General features: G+C 41.6%; 1 protein-coding gene across 6 annotated transcripts in view; it reads right to left on the bottom strand.

Moving 5' to 3' along the window:
• Window positions 1-1,004: 1,004 nt before the first annotated feature.
• The window catches only part of LOC140197938 (protein spire homolog 1-like), a 213,682-nt gene continuing 197,212 nt past the window's right edge, over window positions 1,005-17,474 (bottom strand). For 3 of the 6 annotated variants that reach the window (XM_072258572.1, XM_072258583.1, XM_072258591.1), the window contains 4 exons: window positions 16,286-16,356; window positions 8,066-8,093; window positions 7,814-7,959; window positions 1,005-2,358 (listed from right to left, as the gene is read on the bottom strand). In XM_072258572.1, the coding sequence (XP_072114673.1) occupies window positions 2,091-2,358; window positions 7,814-7,959; window positions 8,066-8,093; window positions 16,286-16,356 (513 nt within the window). In that variant the 3' untranslated portion in view covers window positions 1,005-2,090. The remainder of the gene's footprint in view (window positions 2,359-7,813; window positions 7,960-8,065; window positions 8,094-16,285; window positions 16,357-17,474) is intronic. The other 3 variants (XM_072258598.1, XM_072258611.1, XR_011886069.1) reach the window with 2 other exon arrangements.

Raw genomic sequence — 17,474 nt, 5'->3', positions numbered from 1 at the left:
TTTCTATGATTTTATCACGTGTGCTGCTCAAGTAATTCCTATGTGTGCCACTTCTACTTATTACAAGTGCTCAAATTTGTAAAGCAGAGACTATTTCAAAATGCATGACGGCATGCCGACCAGCTATCAGCTCCCTGTGACTAACAATATCCTAAAAGTTGTGCAATCAAACACAGAAAACCAGTTGTAATTCTGAGCACCACACACTAAATGCTGGAGGAACTTAGCAGGTCAGGCAGCATCTATGGAAATAAACAGTCCATGCTTCTGGCCGAGACCCTTCATCAGCTGTAATTCTGTACATTTTAAGTAAGGAAACCATAATTAGTTTGGTAATTTGAACATTAACTAGAGTGCTCATAAACTCCAGCCTTTTGTGATACGTCACCATAACATTACCTAATTATGTGGTGTTAAATTAATGTCTCTCTTTTGTTGAACTTATTGAATGATTGAAGTTGGACTTCTTGGCTGTGCATCAGAAAAAGTAGTTTTATTCAACAAAACTATAAATTATAAATTCTCAGACTTAATTGTGGGTTAGAATCAGCAAACAGAAAATGTTCACTCATCATCGTGATAAGCTGTGTTAACTATGTCCAGTTAACCTCAGTGAAATTCAAAAACTGTTTAAGGTAATGGCAAAAGTGGATATTCTGTCGGCTTACTACTTAAATGATCACTTATTTAAGTAGTAAGCCTACAGAATATTGGCACAGTAGCATAGTGGTTAGCACAACAGTTTACTGTATTGGTGACCCAGGTTCAATTCCCGCTACTGCCTGTAAGGAGTTTGTACGTTCTCTTCATGACTGTGTGGGTTTCCTCCCACAGTCCAAAGACATACCTGTTGGTAAGTTATTTGGTAATTGTAAATTGTCCCGTGATTAGGCTAGGATTAAATTGGGGATTGCTGGGCAGTGTGACTCAAAGGGCCAGAAAGGCCTATTCCAAGCAGTATCTCAATCAATCTATATATATATATATATATATATATAGGAAACTGACCAAGTTAAAAGTTATACGCTAGCTTCACCACTGCTAAATAAGAGACAATAGACTCGATAAAGATTACAGTGCTTTTTTTAATGCAATTACAAGGAAAGTACAGGAATCTCGGTGGTACAAGTGAACTGAATGGTAGTCTTGTTCATATCAGCTCTACGATATAATTTAGAAACTATGTATTGCAGCACAGCCAGATACACAGGCTCATGGAGTGTGGGTGGGAGAAGGGAGGGTTGGAGTGAAAGGTCGTGGAGATGATGGCAATCTATTCCTTAAGTGTTCAGGCTGGGAACCAATAAGCCAAGAGGGAAAGGTAATAGTTGGGTTAGCAGTGGACTTGTTGCATTGTGCTGGCCTGATTAGCTCCATGACAACTGCTCATGATGCTACAGTCAGAAAGAAAATCAAAAGGGTTTTAAAAGAAAGCATTGAAGCAAGTATTTCATCTAAGTGCAAAACTTGTCTCGCGTAAGCTGGCATTTAGCAAGGGTCCACCAATCAGTCTAACAAATACTGACAGTTTTCTGGAGCTTTATCAGTGAACAGTGTGATAATTCCATCATTATCCTTGCTAGAACATAAAATAACTTCTTAAATTCATAGAAAAGTGAGCCCCCAGTGCCCATCACATCCAAAACAATTTTCCTCACTAGTCTATTGACACAAACATCGCATATGATTACTCAGATGTTCCAGATTAATCTTTGTCTGTCTGTAGTATATTCCATGTACATAAACTGCACTGATTAAATATTATACAAGTTGTCAATTTTTAACTGTTGCAAGTGGCAATAAGATGCCCATTACCAATGTCAGTAGGGCCCAAGTACTCCTATTAATAAAATATATTACATTTATATACAGGTAACTTACATTATTTCTTCTTTGATAAGACCCATTCACAAAGTTATGTCCATATAAATGAATTCCGGTTTTTGATATTAGGTGAAAGTTACATACTTGGGAATTTTAGCATTGTCAGCCTGTGTTCCAGCGTTTTATGGATCCAGTTATTTCCTTCTGAGATGCCAGTTCAACAAAAGAAACCTCAGGAAGCGGAGAGAAAATAAAAAGGCACAAGTCTAAACCTCTTTTATAGTTCGCTCCTTTGGCGTCGCCAGTCGAAATTCCAACGTGCTTGTGGAGGACATATAAAAAGACTGAGTTTTCCGTTTTAACCGTGCGCGCTTGTTCGCCAGGACGAGACTTCGTCGACTGGAGCTTATGATTTCTGAAATAAATTTCTTACAGTCAACACAAACTTCCATCGTGCTCCAGTCCTCCATCAGCTCTTTGGGAAACTCTAGGCTTTCAGTTGTCTTCTCTGAGGATTTAGACACAGATGGAAACCTGTGAAAGAGCACACAAGCTCATGTTAGGGAATGCTGGGTCAAGAGACTCGTCTGGTTTACAACTTCTCCCTTGGTTATACAAGGCCAAGTTAAGAGGCACGTTTTGTTACCAGACATCCAGTTTCATTCAGGTTGGTTTGTACCATTATAAGCAAGGATGTGGAGGGATTGCAGAAGAGTCTTAGCCAGGATGATGCCTTGTTTAGAGGGTATGTGCTACGAGGAGAGGTTGTTAAATCAACTGTCCAGCTCTTGGCTCCATCCCTGCCCCTCCTGTCTTCTCCTATCATTTCGGATCTCCCCCTCCCCCTCCCACTTTCAAATCTCTTACTAGCTCTTCCTTCAGTGACGAAGGGTCTCGGCCCGAAACGTCGACTGTACCTCTTCCTAGAGATGCTGCCTGGCCTGCTGTGTTCACCAGCAACTTTGATGTGTGTTGTTTACATTTGGGCTGTTTTCTCAGGAAGGGCAGAAGCTGAGGGGAGACCTGATAGAAGTTTATAAGATTATGAAGAGCATAGATAGACAATTGGCATCTTTTTTTTTCCGCAGGGTTGAGGTATCTAATGCTAGAGGGCACGCATTTAAAGTGAGGTTGATGTTAAGTTTAAAGGGGATGTGCTGGAGAAGTTTATTTAATACAAAAGAGCGGTGGGTGTCAGGATTGCACAGCCAGGGGTGGTGGTGGACGTAAATATGATCAAGATGTTTAAGAGATGCTTAGATAGGCAAATGAACATGCTGAGAATGGAAACCTATGTACATAGAGGCTGAAGGAACAAACTTAGTAGGCTTTCAATTATTAGTTTAATTAGTTTGGCACAGCATCATCAACCACAGGGCCTGTTCCTGGAGGAATAGACATACCAAGACATTTACACATACTGCATGCTATACAAGCTGTCAATTGTCTTGTGCTCATCCAAGTCTGAATCCCTCTATCACCAGAGTTTGGGAAACTCTGAGCAATTCATACCAATTTTATTTTCTCAGACTTGATAACTACTTCTGGTCTTGCCAGACTTACTCTGAACAGAGGTCACACTAACCAATGCTTTTTCTTGAAAACTTCCCATCAGACGAGATTGCATAATCAGGTTGAGAGGTAAAAGCCCAAACATCAAAACAACAGTGTCAGGAAATTCATCAAGTTCTTGAACGTTAACTGTTTCTTCTACAGATGCTGCCTAACCTGCTACGCATTTCCAGCATTTTCTGTTTTTATGGTTTTAAGAAAAAACTTGTAGGATTGTGATCTAATTGTGATTTAAAAGGCTCATTTTTAGAAGTTAAAGCCAACTTCTCACAAATTTCTACAGGTGTACCATAGAGGGCATTCTAACTGGCTGAATCACGGTCTGGTAAGTGGGGGGGGGGGAGGTGGGGACACTGCACAGGATCGAAATAAGCTGCAGAAAGTTGTAAATTCAGTCAACCCCATCATGGGCACTCGCTTCCCCAGCATCCAGGGCATCTTTAAGGAGCGGTGCCTCAAAAAGCCGGCAGCAATCATTATGGACCCCATCACCCAGGATACACCATCTTATCATTGCTACCATCAGGGAGGAAGTACACTTCACACTGTAATTTACAGTTTTTATTATCTATTGCAATGTACTGATGCTGCATAACAGCAAATTTCATGGCATATGCTGGTGATATTAAATATGAATCTAATTCCGATTTATGTTGTGTTTTGTGTTTCAAGTTCCCCATTTTCAATGGAACATAAGAAATAGGAGCAGGAGGAGGCCATCCGGCCCATCAAGCCTGCCCCGCCAATCAATAAGATCATGGCTGATCTGTCCGTAAACTCAGCTCCATCTACCTGCCTTTTCCCCATAACCCTTAATTCCCCTACTATGTAAAAACCTATCTAACTGTTTCTTAAATATATTTAGTGAGGAAGCATCAACTGCTTCCCTGGGCCGAGAATTCCGCAGATTCACCACTCTCTGGGAAAAACAGTTTCTCCTCATCTCCGTCCTAAATCTTCTCCCCTGAATCTTGAGGCAACGTCCCCTAGTTCTAGTGTCACCTGCCAATGGAAACAACATTCCTACTTCTATCTAATCTATCCCTTTCAAAATTTTGTATGTTTCAATAAGATTCCCTTTCATTCTTCTGAACTCCAGAGAGTATAGTCACAGGAAACTCAATCTCTCCTCATAGGTTAACCCCTTCATCCCTGGAAACAACCTGGTGAACCTCCTCTGCACTGTCTCCAAAGCCAGTATATCCTTCCTCAAGTATGGAGACCAGAACTGCAAACAGTACATGACCTCCCTGCTCTTGAATTCAATCCCTCTAGTAATGAAGGCCAACATTCCGTTTGCCTTCTTAATAACCTATTGTACCTGCAAGCCAACTTTTTGCGATTCATGCACAAGCACTCCCAAGTCCCTCTGCACAACAGCATGCTGCAATCCTTCACCATTTAAATAATAATCTGCTCTTCTACTATTCCTTCCAAAGTGGATGATCTCACACTTACCAACATTGTATTCCATCTGCCAGACCTTGGCCCACTCACTTAACCTATCTATATCCCTCTGCAGACTCTCCACATCTTCTGTATAATTTGCTTTTCCACTCAGCTTAGTATCATCAGCAAATTTTGCTATGCGACACTCAGTCCCCTCTTCCAAATCATCAGTGTAAATGGTAAACAGCTGCGGGCCCAGCACCAACCCCTGTGGCACCTCACTCACCACATAATTTTAAAAATTATTTTAAATTGTGTTTGATTCCAGAAATAAAAACTATCATTAGTGACAGACAAATGAGCTTGAAGAAAAACGAGAGACAATAAAACCTCCCTGAAACTCAAACAGGGAAGAGAGAATTTGGACAACTTTCTGGTTTAATTTTCATTGCAGAGAAGACGGCTGAACAGAAGGGAGCAAGAAATATTGCTGTGATGTTACAGGGCTATTAATCAATTTAAACATAATAACATGAGTTCATCTGGGGTACTTTAATTAATTCAAATCAGAAATGAGAAAGCCAGCATCTGTAATTGTTACTGTGGAAGTACCAGATTGCTGTTAAAAGAACATGGTTCAAATAACTCTTGTTTTCGTTGTGGCAGCTGACTAATGCTTGCTCTCTGAAATTACCCAATAAATCACTCGGTTTAAGAATAATTATGAATAGGAAATTATGCTGGACTTTCCAGCAATAAGTATATCCTCTGAATGAATGAAAGGCAGGGTCCCATGACAAACAACAGGAATTCTGCAGATGCTGGAAATTCAAGCAACACACATCAAAGTTGCTGGTGAATGCAGCAGGCCAGGCAGCATCTCTAGGAAGAGGTACTGTCGACGTTTCGGGCCGAGACCTTTTGTCAGGACTAACTAAAGGAAGAGTTAGTAAGAGATTTGAAAGTGGGAGGGGGAGGGGGAGATCCAAAATGATAGGAGAAGACAGGAGGGGGAGGGATGGAGCCAAGAGCTGGACAGGTGGTTGGCAAAGGGGATATGAGAGGATCATGGGACAGGAGGTCCGAGGAGAAAGACGGGGGGGGGGGGAGAAACCAGAGGATGGACAAGGGGTATAGTCAGAGGGACAGAGGGAGAAAAAGGAGTGAGAAAAAGAATGTGTGTATATAAATAAATAACGGATGGGGTACGAGGGGGAGGTGGGGCATTAGCGGAAGTTAGAGAAGTCGATGTTCATGCCATCAGGTTAGCGGAAGTTAGAGAAGTCAATGACAAACATCAGCTTATCGTACCACTTACTATGTCTGAGGAATTTGGATAAATTATTTGTGATAGTCACTCACATGATCAATGATGGATGCTACAAACATGGAATTCTAGAAGGCATTTGATAAAGCTTTATGAAGGAGATTACTCTGATGAGTTAGAAACCCCATTGTTGTGGCAACTAGTTCACTCAGTGAAGTTTGCCATGCTCTCTTCCGACTGTCCACCACACCAGTTCATATGCTCTCTTCCCACTCACTGAGGCCTCGGTTCCTTCATTCCCTTCTCTCTAACCAGGGCCAGTCTCCACGCTCCCTTTGTGCTCACCATGGCCCCAGTTCCCATGCTTCCTTTATACTCAACAGAGCCCTAGTTCCAATTCTCCCTTTAAACTTACCCGATTCACTAAAAATGCATTATATTGTTGTCTAACATTTAAAAATAAATTACACGAAAATTGCTTTATCTGTAGTACCTTACCAACTCAGTGTCTTCCTGTGACCCATGACTATCCTCTTCATTATCAACAGTACCTTTAACTTATGCATCATCTGCAACGATATTAATCACCCTCCTATGTTCATACCCATAACGTTAATTACATAACAAACAGGAAGGGTTCAGGAACCGTTCCCTATTACATATCAATGGTCATAGGTTTTCAATCAGAAATTGGATTTTTAATCATCACTTGTTGCTTCATACGACCAAGCCAATTTTGGATCTAACTTGCTCATTTACTCTGCACCTCACGAGCTCTGATCTTTTTGACCAGTCTCCCATGTGCTACCTCATCAAAGTTCTTGGGAAAGTTCATGTAGACAACATCAATCACATTGCCCTTTGTCAATGCATTTTGTTACTTCTTCAAAAACGCAGTTAAATAGCCAGACAGGATCGTGCTGCTTTCACTGATTAATCTTTGCACACTAATCCCGATTCCCCAGACGAACTCATGTTATTATGTTTGTAGGATTAATGCCTGACTTTCCGAGTGCAAAACATTTTGTTAGATCTTTCTTCCCCAGTAACTTCTCTGCTTCTAGTTTGTTCTTACTGACCAGATGTGATGAATGGACCCACCCTCGATAACTGTAGTGGGTATCTGCTTTTACATTTAAGAGATATCCATCATTAAAGACCCTGACCATCTGGGTCAAGCTCAATTATTTTTGCTGTTATCAGCCGGGAGGTACAGGAGCTTGAAGACCCATACCTTAAGGTTCAACAATAGTTCCTTTCCCACTGTCATTATGTTCTTGAACCGGTTTGAAAAGCCTTAATACTACCTCAGACTATGTTTCCGGTTTTTCTTTGTTGTTGTTTTTATGTTTACAAAATCTATATTTGCCATTTTGTAAAGTGCTGTGCTGTTGCTGCAAAAAGCTAACTTTCACAGCATAGTCAACTTGAATTTGAACATTATTTTTGCATGTTGGGGGAGGCTGTTGCTCAGTACCTGATGAGACCTTTGTGGGGGGGGGGCTGTTGCTCAGTACCTGGCGAGACCTTTGTGGGAGGGGCTGCTGCTCAGTACCTGATGAGACCTTTGTGAGGGGGCTCTGCTGCTCAGTACCTGACGAGACCTTTGTGGGGGGGGGGGCTGTTGCTCAGTACCTGACGAGACCTTTGTGGGAGGGGGGCTGTTGCTCAGTACCTGACGAGACCTTTGTGGGGGGGGGGGAGCTATTGCTCAGTACCTGACGAGACCTTTGTGGGGGGGGGGGGGCTGTTGCTCAGTACCTGACAAGACCTTTGTGTTGTCCATCATGGTGACGATGGCTGCTCGGCATCTTCTCCGGTTTTATCACTTTCCCCTCTTTCGGCATGGCTGATGGTCCCAAGGAAAAGATAGGAAGATTGCTGTAGGGCTTGGAAGGCAGTCGCATCTAGAGCACAAACACAAAGAAATTGTTGTTATTTAAGTAGTCCAGCTATTGATAGACATAGAAATGTGAAGTAATTCAGATATAAACCTCAACAAAGAAAACATACCTTTTTACAACACTGTGAACACACCGGCCTGTGGAGAGATAACCAACTCGTAAAAACAATTAAGTAATCACGCAGTTTGCTTATTGACTAAACAAACTCACTACTGGAGGGTTCATTTTTATCAGAAATTTAATGCTGTGATACATTTACAGTCTCCACCACATCAGCCACCTACAGTTAAAAGAGGCAGCTGACTACTCCAGCCAATTGCAATAAATCAATATCAATGTCATGTCAATTTCAAGTGCGGCAGTTTCAATGTTGGATTACATCTACTGCTAATTAATATAAAAAATTTGGATAATGTCATCAACTGCAAGACCAGAAGCAACTTCTACGGAACAGCACTGGACTAATATAAAGTCTTATTCAGATAGGCAGACTTCACACCACCCGTGTCAATAACCTGACCTGCTGACTGTCATCTGGGTTTAATGGGATGCACCGTCACCTTGGTCAGAAGTACCTCTCCTCAAATTTGAGTGCTGAGTTCCAGAATGATTCTGTGGTGTGGTATGGAGGGAGTGCTACATATTCAGTGGTGCTACCTTTTGGATAATCCCTCAAGGGTGTAAATGTTCTCTATCAATGAAAAAAAAGCAAGTAAGTTCTTCCAGTGTCATTCTTCAATCAGCCAGTCAAACCATTATCTGGTCATTGTGTTAGAACTAACTGCCCTGTTTTCTGCATTACAAACCTGACTACACTTTAAAAAGGTCTGATTAACTGAAAGAGATGAGGAATGATGCTGTATAAATGCCATATCTTCCTGCATCATTATACTAGCAAGATATCCCAAGGTGTGAGCAGGAACCACGGTGACCAAGGTACTAAGCAGGAATGCCACATGGATCCCAATTCACAATAGTAATAGACTGGCCCATGCCAACTAAGATGCCCAACTAAGCTAGTTCCATTTGCCCATGGTTGGCAGATATGCCACTGCAACTCTCTTATCCACGTACTTGTCCAAGTGCCTTTTAAATGTCATTATTGTACTTGCCTCAACCACTTCCTCTTGTTTCATATACACGTATCTTTCTGTGTAATAAAGAATTTGCTCCTCAGGTCGCTTTTGAATCTTTCCCTCCCACCTTAAATCTATGTCCTCCAGTTTTTAATTCCCTTTCCATGGGAAAAAGACTGTGTGCATTCATCCTGTCTATGCCCCTCATTACTTCACAAACCTCCATAAAGTTACCTGCTCAATCTCCTAAATGCCAAGGAAAATGCCCTACCCTGAAAATCTTCTCCCCATAATTCAGGCATCAAAAGTGTCTTCTTTTTTGGGTGAAACAGAGATCATGAAAGAATCAAATCCAAAGAAATTTTTTTAAAAAGAAAAATTTAAAAAGAAAGAAATTTATTCAGTCAGAGGAGTGGTTTTTAAGGGTCATCTTGGAGAAAGAGATGCAGAGGCTGAAGCTGGGACTCTGGAACACAGAACCTTGCACAGCATCTTGAACTAGGGCTGTGCAAAAGCCAATGACTGAAGCACAGAAGAACTTGCATGATCCCAGGATGGAGAAGTTCACACAGCTTAGGCAGGGAAAATGCTGCTGGAAGATCTGAGAACAAAATAAGCTTTTAATATTGAGCTGGTGCTTATACAGGAAGTGTGAGCAGAGGTTAGTGGATTACACCCTCACTTTTGGATCAGAGAGCTTAAGACTCACTTATGAGTGCAAAAATCTGAGATGATGTTTTAATACTGCACAGAGGGAGTGTGGGAATGACAGCAGAGCAGTCTCTGAATGGGTTGTTAAGCCAAGCTTTGCTGATGAAAAGTTCAATGGAACCACCTCAAGGAGGAATAACAACATCGTCCCAGTGTAAAGCTTGGTGGGAGCACTAAGCAAACAAAAAAGCTTGGTGTGAATCAAGATGTTGCGACAGAGCAGTGGACAGCATTACATTTGACGTCTTTAATGAATGAAAACATTAGAGTTTCAGCCAGTGATGCATCACGTTCAGTATGTTTCAGCCACCTCACATTGAAACTGAGAGTGACTTTAACATTATACATCAGGGATATTTGAGTAATAATTGTGCAATGCGACAAAAACAAAAACACATTTTGTACTTTTCTCCCCCTTAACAATCATCTGCACAGAAACACAAGATGACAGGGATCGGCAGCCTTAAAACTAGAGAAAGCTTAAAGAAGACCTTAAGCTATTCAACGTGTGACCTAAAAGAAAAATCAGCTGCAGTTGCAGTTCATCAATTTTTTTGATACACAAATGAAACCACTGTGCTTAAAATTAGTGCCTTTGTGGTATACCAATTATTGGGCATTGCGTGGCATTTCACACTAGTGCCACACACCAGATCTAAGTGGTGGAAATTGAACTAACAAAGTAAATGTGGTTTTGTCCTTGTTTGATCAACAAACTGTCAAAATACTAGCATTGTTGGATTGGAAAGAGATAGAACAAAGCCTCCTCTTCCATTGATCTGAGTAGACAACTTAGGATGTTATGTGGTAATTGTACAAGATGTTGGCAAGGCTGCAAGAGGAATATTGTGTTCGGTTCAGGTCACCCTCCTACAAAGGAAACATTCCATTAAACTGAAAAGGGTGTGAAAAAGATTGACAGGGATGTTGCCAATATTCAAGGGACTGGTTATAGGGAGAGGTTGTGTAGGCTGGGACTTTTTCCTTGAAATGTAGGGGACTGAGAGGTGGTCATATAAAGATGCAGATAATCAAGACTATCAGAATCAGATTAATATCACTAGCATATGTCATGAAATTTGTTGTTTTGAGGCAGTAGTACATTGCAACACATAGTAAAGACTATAAATTACAATAAGTATAAAAAAATTAAATATGTAATGCAAAAAGAGAGGGGAAAAAGTGAAGTAGTGTTCATGGGCTCATTGTCCATTCAAAAATCTGATGGTGGAAGGGAAGAAGTTGTTCTGAAAATGATGTGTGTGTGCCTTCAGGCTCCTGTACCTCCTCCTTGATGACAGCATTTAGAAGACAGCATGTCCTGGGTGATGGAGGTCCTTAACAATGGATGCCACCTTTTTGAGGCATCACCTTTTGAAGGTGTTCTGGATGTTGGGGAGTCTAGTGCCCATGATGGTGCTAGCTGAGTTTATAGCTTCTTACAGCTTTTTCCGATTCTGTGCAATGGCCCCTCCGTACCAGACAATGAGCCAACCAGCTAGCATGCTTTCTACTGTACGTTTATAGAAATTTGCGAGAGTCTTTGGTGGCATACCAATCTCCTCAAACTCCTAATGAAACACAGTCGATGTCAGGCCTTTTTTGTAATTGCATCAAAATGCTGGACTCTGGATTGATCTTCAGGGATATTGATTCCCAGGAACTTGAAACTGCTCAGACTTTCTTCTTCTGATCCCTCGATGAGGTCTGGTGTGTGTTCCCTTGACTTCCCCTTCCTGAAGTCCACAATCAATTCCTTGGTCTTATTGATGTTGAGTGCAAGGTTGCTGTTTCAACACCACTCAACCAGCTGATCGAGCACAATCTTGTCACCAACTGAAATTCTTCCAACAATAATTCTGTCATCGGCAAGTTTATAGATGCCATTTGAGCTGTGCTTAACCCCACACAGATATGGGTGCAGAGAGAGTAAAGTAGAAGACTAAGCACACATCTTTAAGGTGCACCAGTGTTCACTGTCAGTGAGGAGGAGATGTTATTTCAGACTGTTGTCTCCCAGTGAAGAAGTCAAGGATCCAGTTGCAGACTGAAGTATACAGGCCCAGGTTTTGGAGCTTGTTGATCAGAGCTGAGGGTATGATTGTCATAGATTCGTAGAAAAATACAGCACAGAAACAGGCCCTTTGGCCCATCTAGTCTGTGCCAAATCATTTAAACAATGTACTCCCATCGACCTGCACCAGGACCATAGCTCTCCATACCCCTGCCATTCACCTATCTAAACTTCTCTTAAGTATTGAAATCAAGCTCAAAAGCACTATGTGCTACCAGCACATTCCACACTTTGGAGGCCTTCTGAGTGAGGAAGTTTCCCCTCATGTTTTCCTTAAACTTGTCACCTTTCAACTTTAACCCATGACCTGTAGTTGTAATGCCACCAAAACTCAGTGGAAAAAAACCTGCTTGCACTTACCATATCTACACCTCTCATAATATTGTATACCTCTATCAAATCTCCCCTCAATCTTCCACGTTTTAAGGAATAAAGTCCTAACCTGTTCAATCTTTTCTGAAAACTCAGATTCTCCAGTCCCAGCAACATCCTTGTAAATTTTCTCTATACTTTTTCAATCTTAATTACATCTTTCCTGTAAGTAGGAGGCTAAAAGTGCACACAATACTCCAAATTAGGCCTCATCAATCTCTTATACAACTTCAACATAACATCCCATCTCTTGTATTCAATAATTTGATTTATGAAGGCCAATGTGCCAAAAGCCTTCTTTAGGACCCTATCAACCTGTGACACAATTTTTAATGAATAATGGACCTGTATTCCCAGATCCGTCTGTTCTATTACAATCCTCAGTGCCCGTCCATTCACTGTGTGAGACCTACTGTGATTACTCCTACTGAAGTGTAACACCTCGCAGCTGTCTGCATTTTATCAGCTGGTCCAGATCCCACTGCAAGCTCTGATAGTCTTCCTCTCTGTCCACTACACCCCTAATATTGGTGTTGTCTGCAAATTTGCTGATCCAGTTAACCACATTATCATCCAGATCATTGATATAGGTGACAAACAACAACGAACCCAGCACTGATCCCTGCAGCACTCCACTAGTCACAGGCCTCCATCAGTGAGCCAAGCGGGACCTTGTCAAATGTTAAAGTCCATGTAGATAACATCCACTGCCTTGCTTTCATCAACTTCCCTGGTAACCCCCTTGAAAATCTCTATAAGACTGGTTAGTCATGACCTCCCATACACTAAGCCATGCTGACAATCCTTAATCAGTTCATGTCTATCCAATTACTCATATAACCACTTTCCTTAGAATAACTTTCAACTTTCACACTACTAATGTCAGGCTCACTGGCCTATAATTTCCTGGTTTATTTTTTAGAGATTTTCTTAAACAGTGGAACAACATTAATTACCCTACAGTCCTCTGATACCTGACCTGTCACTATGGATGATTTAAATATCTCTGCTAGGACCCCTGCAATTGCTGCACTTGCGGCCCACAGGGTCTGAGGGAACAACTTGTCAGGCCTTGAGGAATTATCCACCCTAATTTGCCTCAGGGTAGCAAACACCCCCTCCTCTGTAATCTGTATATGGTCCATGAAGTTGCTGTCACCTTGCTTCACACCTGTAGACTGTATCCATCTCCTGAGTAAATACAGATGCAAAAAATCCATTTAAGATCTCCCCTATCTCTTTTAGCTCCATGCACAGATCACCATTCTTAGATTCCAGAGGACCGATTTTGTCCTTTGCAATCCTTTTGTTCTTAACGTATCTGTAGAATTCCTTAGGATTCTCCTTCACCATGTCTGCTAGGGCAATATCATGCCTTCTTTTATTCTTCCTAATTTCTTTCTGAAGTGTTCTCTTGCATTTCTTATACTCTATAAGTACTTCGTTTGTTCCTACTTACCTATACCTGCTCTGCATCTCCTTTTTTTTAAACCAAGGCTTTAATATCGCTTGAAAACCAAAGTACCCCAAACCTGTACCCTAAATCTTTACCTTTTATTCTGTCAGGCACGTACAAGCTTTGCACTCTCAAAATTTCACTTTTGAAGGCCTCCCACTTACCAAGTACACCTTTGCCAGGAAACAATATGTCCTAATCCACACTTGCCAGATAATTCCTGATACCATCAACATTGGTCTTTCTCCAATTTAGAATCTCAACCCACGGATCAGATCTATCTTTTCCATATTTCTTTTGAAACTAATGGCATTGTGATCACTAGGTGCAAAGTATTCCCCTACACAAAACTTCTGTCACCTGCCCTGTCGCATTCCCTAAGAGCAGATCAAGTATCACACACCATCTCAATAAGACTTCTATGTACTGATTAAGGAAACCTCCCTGAACATATTTGACAAACTCTATCCCATCTCGTCTTTTTACAATATGTAATAGTCAATATGTGGAAAAATAAACTCACCTACTATAACAACCCTATGTTTCTTCCAACAGTTTGCCATCTCTCTACAAATGTGTTCCTCTAAATCCCTCGGACTGTTAGGTAGTCTGTAATATAGCCACATTAACATGATCATACCTTTCTTATTACTCCGTTCCATCCATAACGCCACACTAGGTGAGTTCTCCGGTCTGTCCTGACTGGGGACTGCTGTGACTTTTTTCCTGAGTAGTAACACCATCCCTCCTCCTCTAATTCCTCTTGTTCTGTCTCGTTTAAAACAATGGAACCCCGAAACATTGAGCTGCCAATACTGCCCCTCCAGCAACCAAGTTGCAATAATGTCTGCTATACCATAATTCCATGTCTTGATCCATACCCTGATGATGTTGAACACTGAGCTGTAATCAATAAGCAGCAGACTGATGTAAGTATTACTCATGTCCAGGTGAATCAAAGCTGAGTGGAAAGCCAGTAAGATTGCATTCACTGTAGACCTATTGTGGCGATAGGCAAATTGCAACGGGTCCAGGTCCTTGCTTATGCAGGAGTTAATTCTAGCTAACTCTCAAAGCACTTCATTACAGTGGCTGTGAGTGCCAATGGGTGAGAGTCATTGAGGAAGCTCACCCTGATCTTCTTCAGCACTGGTATGATTGTTGCCCTTTTGAAACAGGTGGAAACCTCTGAATGAGAGATTGAAGATACCCTTCAACACGCCTCCCAGTTGGTTGGCACAGGTTTTCAGTGCTCTACCAAGTACACCAACAGGGTCCGATGCTTGCAAGGATTTACCCTCTTGGAAGATGCTCCTAAGTCAGCCTCCGAGACAGAGATCACCAGAGGCTGCAGGGAGTCACTCAGGTGTAGTTTTATTCTTCCTTTAAGTGTGCATAAAAGGTGTTAAGTTCAGCTGGGAGTGAAGCATCACAGCCGTTCACGATAGTAGTTTTTGCTTTGTAGGAAGTAATGGCCTGCAAACCCTGCCAAAGCTGAAGTGCACCCGAATCAGTTTCTGACCTCAACTGGAATTGTTCTTTCACTTTTAAAGTAGCCTTCTGTAGGTCATCCTAGATGTCTTCTATAGTTCTGGATCACTGGTCTTGAAGGCCACGGATCTAGCTCTTAGCAGACTATGAATCTCCTGGTTCATCCACAACTTTTCATTTGGGTATGTCCAGTATTTTCTCAAAGGCACACACTCATCCGCACGGGTCTCGATGAAGTCGATGACAACTGTGGCGTATTCATTCAGATTTTAAGATTAATCCCTGGATATTGTCCAGTCCACTGGTTCAATGCAGTCCTGCACGTGTTCCTTCACCTCCCCAGACCATACCTTCTTGATCCTCAACACTGATAGATAGTGAAAATGCGAATAGTCTTTTAATGAGTTGGGAATCAAGAACTAGGGGGCATAGGTTTAAGATGACAAGGGAAAGATTTAATAGGAGCCAGATGGTCATTTTTTTTTTTTTTTTATTTACACAGAGGATGGTTTATATATAGAAATGAACTGCCAGATAAAGTGGATGAGGCAGGTACAATAGCGAGTTGGAAAGGTACACGGTTTGGAAAGCTTAAGAAGGATAGAGGCCAAATGTGGACAAATGGGGTGAATTTGGGTCTTGGTTGTCATGGACCAGCTGAGCCAAAGGGCCTGTTTCTATGTTGTATGACTTCATGACACTGCTAACAGAGGAGGAACCAAGTTGAAGGCATGATCTTCTGTTGAATTTTGTCACTGGTTTGCTTCAGCAGACCTCCAAGGGACTAATTGATAATGGAATTGGAAAACGCAGGGAAAGTGTGAATGTCTCGATTTTGGAGGGATGTCTTCAGAGGGGTCAACGAATCTCATTTAGGCAGTAAGAAAAAAAAACAATAACATTCAGCTAACCAAGCTTTGGTGAAATAGATGAAAGGCTTATCAACTAAGCACACATCAACAATAATTTCTTGTTAATCTGTTTTCTTCTTTTGAGAAATTATGACAAACAGATGCCAAGTATATCCTATGTTTTTGATAAACGTTTTCTCAACTGCCATCTGAACGAAGGTCACAAACAATACAGACATACGACAGGAGAGTGATACGAGCGATTTGTGAGGATGCGTGAGGAAGGCATGAGGCGAACCTTTTACAGAACTGGCAGGTGTACGACCAGGTGAAGATGGAGAACCTCTTTGTTCGGCAACAGAAACATAACTGTAGAGAGAGTAAGACTCACAGTTAGGACCATGTCATTAAATAGTCTGGGTTTACAAATGCAACTTTTTTGAGCTTGTATTTATTGTTAAAAATGGGGCAGATATTCTGCTCCTTGAATCACTGGTTGCTTGCTCTGGGCCATGTCCCTTCCTCTAGCAGGGTCCGAGGTAGGGTGGTCCACCGGGAGCCCCACTTACAGCTCATTGACGAGGCACAAGGTAGGACAAAGCAGAACAGCTTAGCTCCTCCTTCAGGGCGAGTGGCCAGCTACACTCTCAGAGCAGCATCGGTGGCTGTTGAGGCAGACTCCTCCCACCCCACAAGGATCACCAGCTGTCAAAGCTGTTAGTGATACTGAATTGAAAAACAAAAAAAACCCCAGCAGATGCTGGAATCTGAAATAAAAACAGAAAACACTGTGGATGACACTTCAGATTTCTGATGAAAAGCCTTCAGCCTGAAAAATTCTCTCTCCAGAGATGCTGTCAGAACAGCTGTTAACCTAGCAATTTTTTGTTTTTCTTCATTAATTCGTTTTTTTGACATTCATAAACATTCAAGTTCATTTACACTCTGTTAAACTTTGGAATTAGAATTGGTTTTTTATTGTCACATGTACCAAGGTACAGTGAAAAGCTTGTCTTGCATACTATTCATTCAGATCAAATCATTACACAGTACATTGAGGTAGAACAAGGTCCAACAATAACAGTGCAGAATAAAGCATAACAGCTATCGGGAAAGTTTTATAGAATTTTAAAATTACTGCAAATTAATCAGAAGACCCTGCCTGACTTTCTCCTGGTATCTAATATACTTCCGAGGAGTCTACTGTCTAGAAAGTGGGTTCAACAAGACATAAGACCATAAGACAAAGGAGCAGAAGTCAGCCATTCGGCCCATCAAGTCTGCTCCGCCATTTTATCTTGAGCTGATCCATTCTCCCATTTAGTCCCACTCCCCTGCCTTCTCACCATAACCTTTGATGCCCTGGTTACTCAGATACCTATCAATCTCTGCCTTAAATACACCCAATGACTTGGCCTCCACTGCTGCCCGTGGCAACAAATTCCATAGATTCACCACCCTCTGACTAAAAATATTTCTTCGCATTT

This window comes from Mobula birostris, chromosome 1 (genome assembly GCF_030028105.1).
Source record: "Mobula birostris isolate sMobBir1 chromosome 1, sMobBir1.hap1, whole genome shotgun sequence".
NCBI lineage: Eukaryota > Metazoa > Chordata > Chondrichthyes > Myliobatiformes > Myliobatidae > Mobula > Mobula birostris.
Note: the sequence above shows the minus strand (reverse complement) of the source record. Positions and strands in the feature narration are given on the sequence as shown.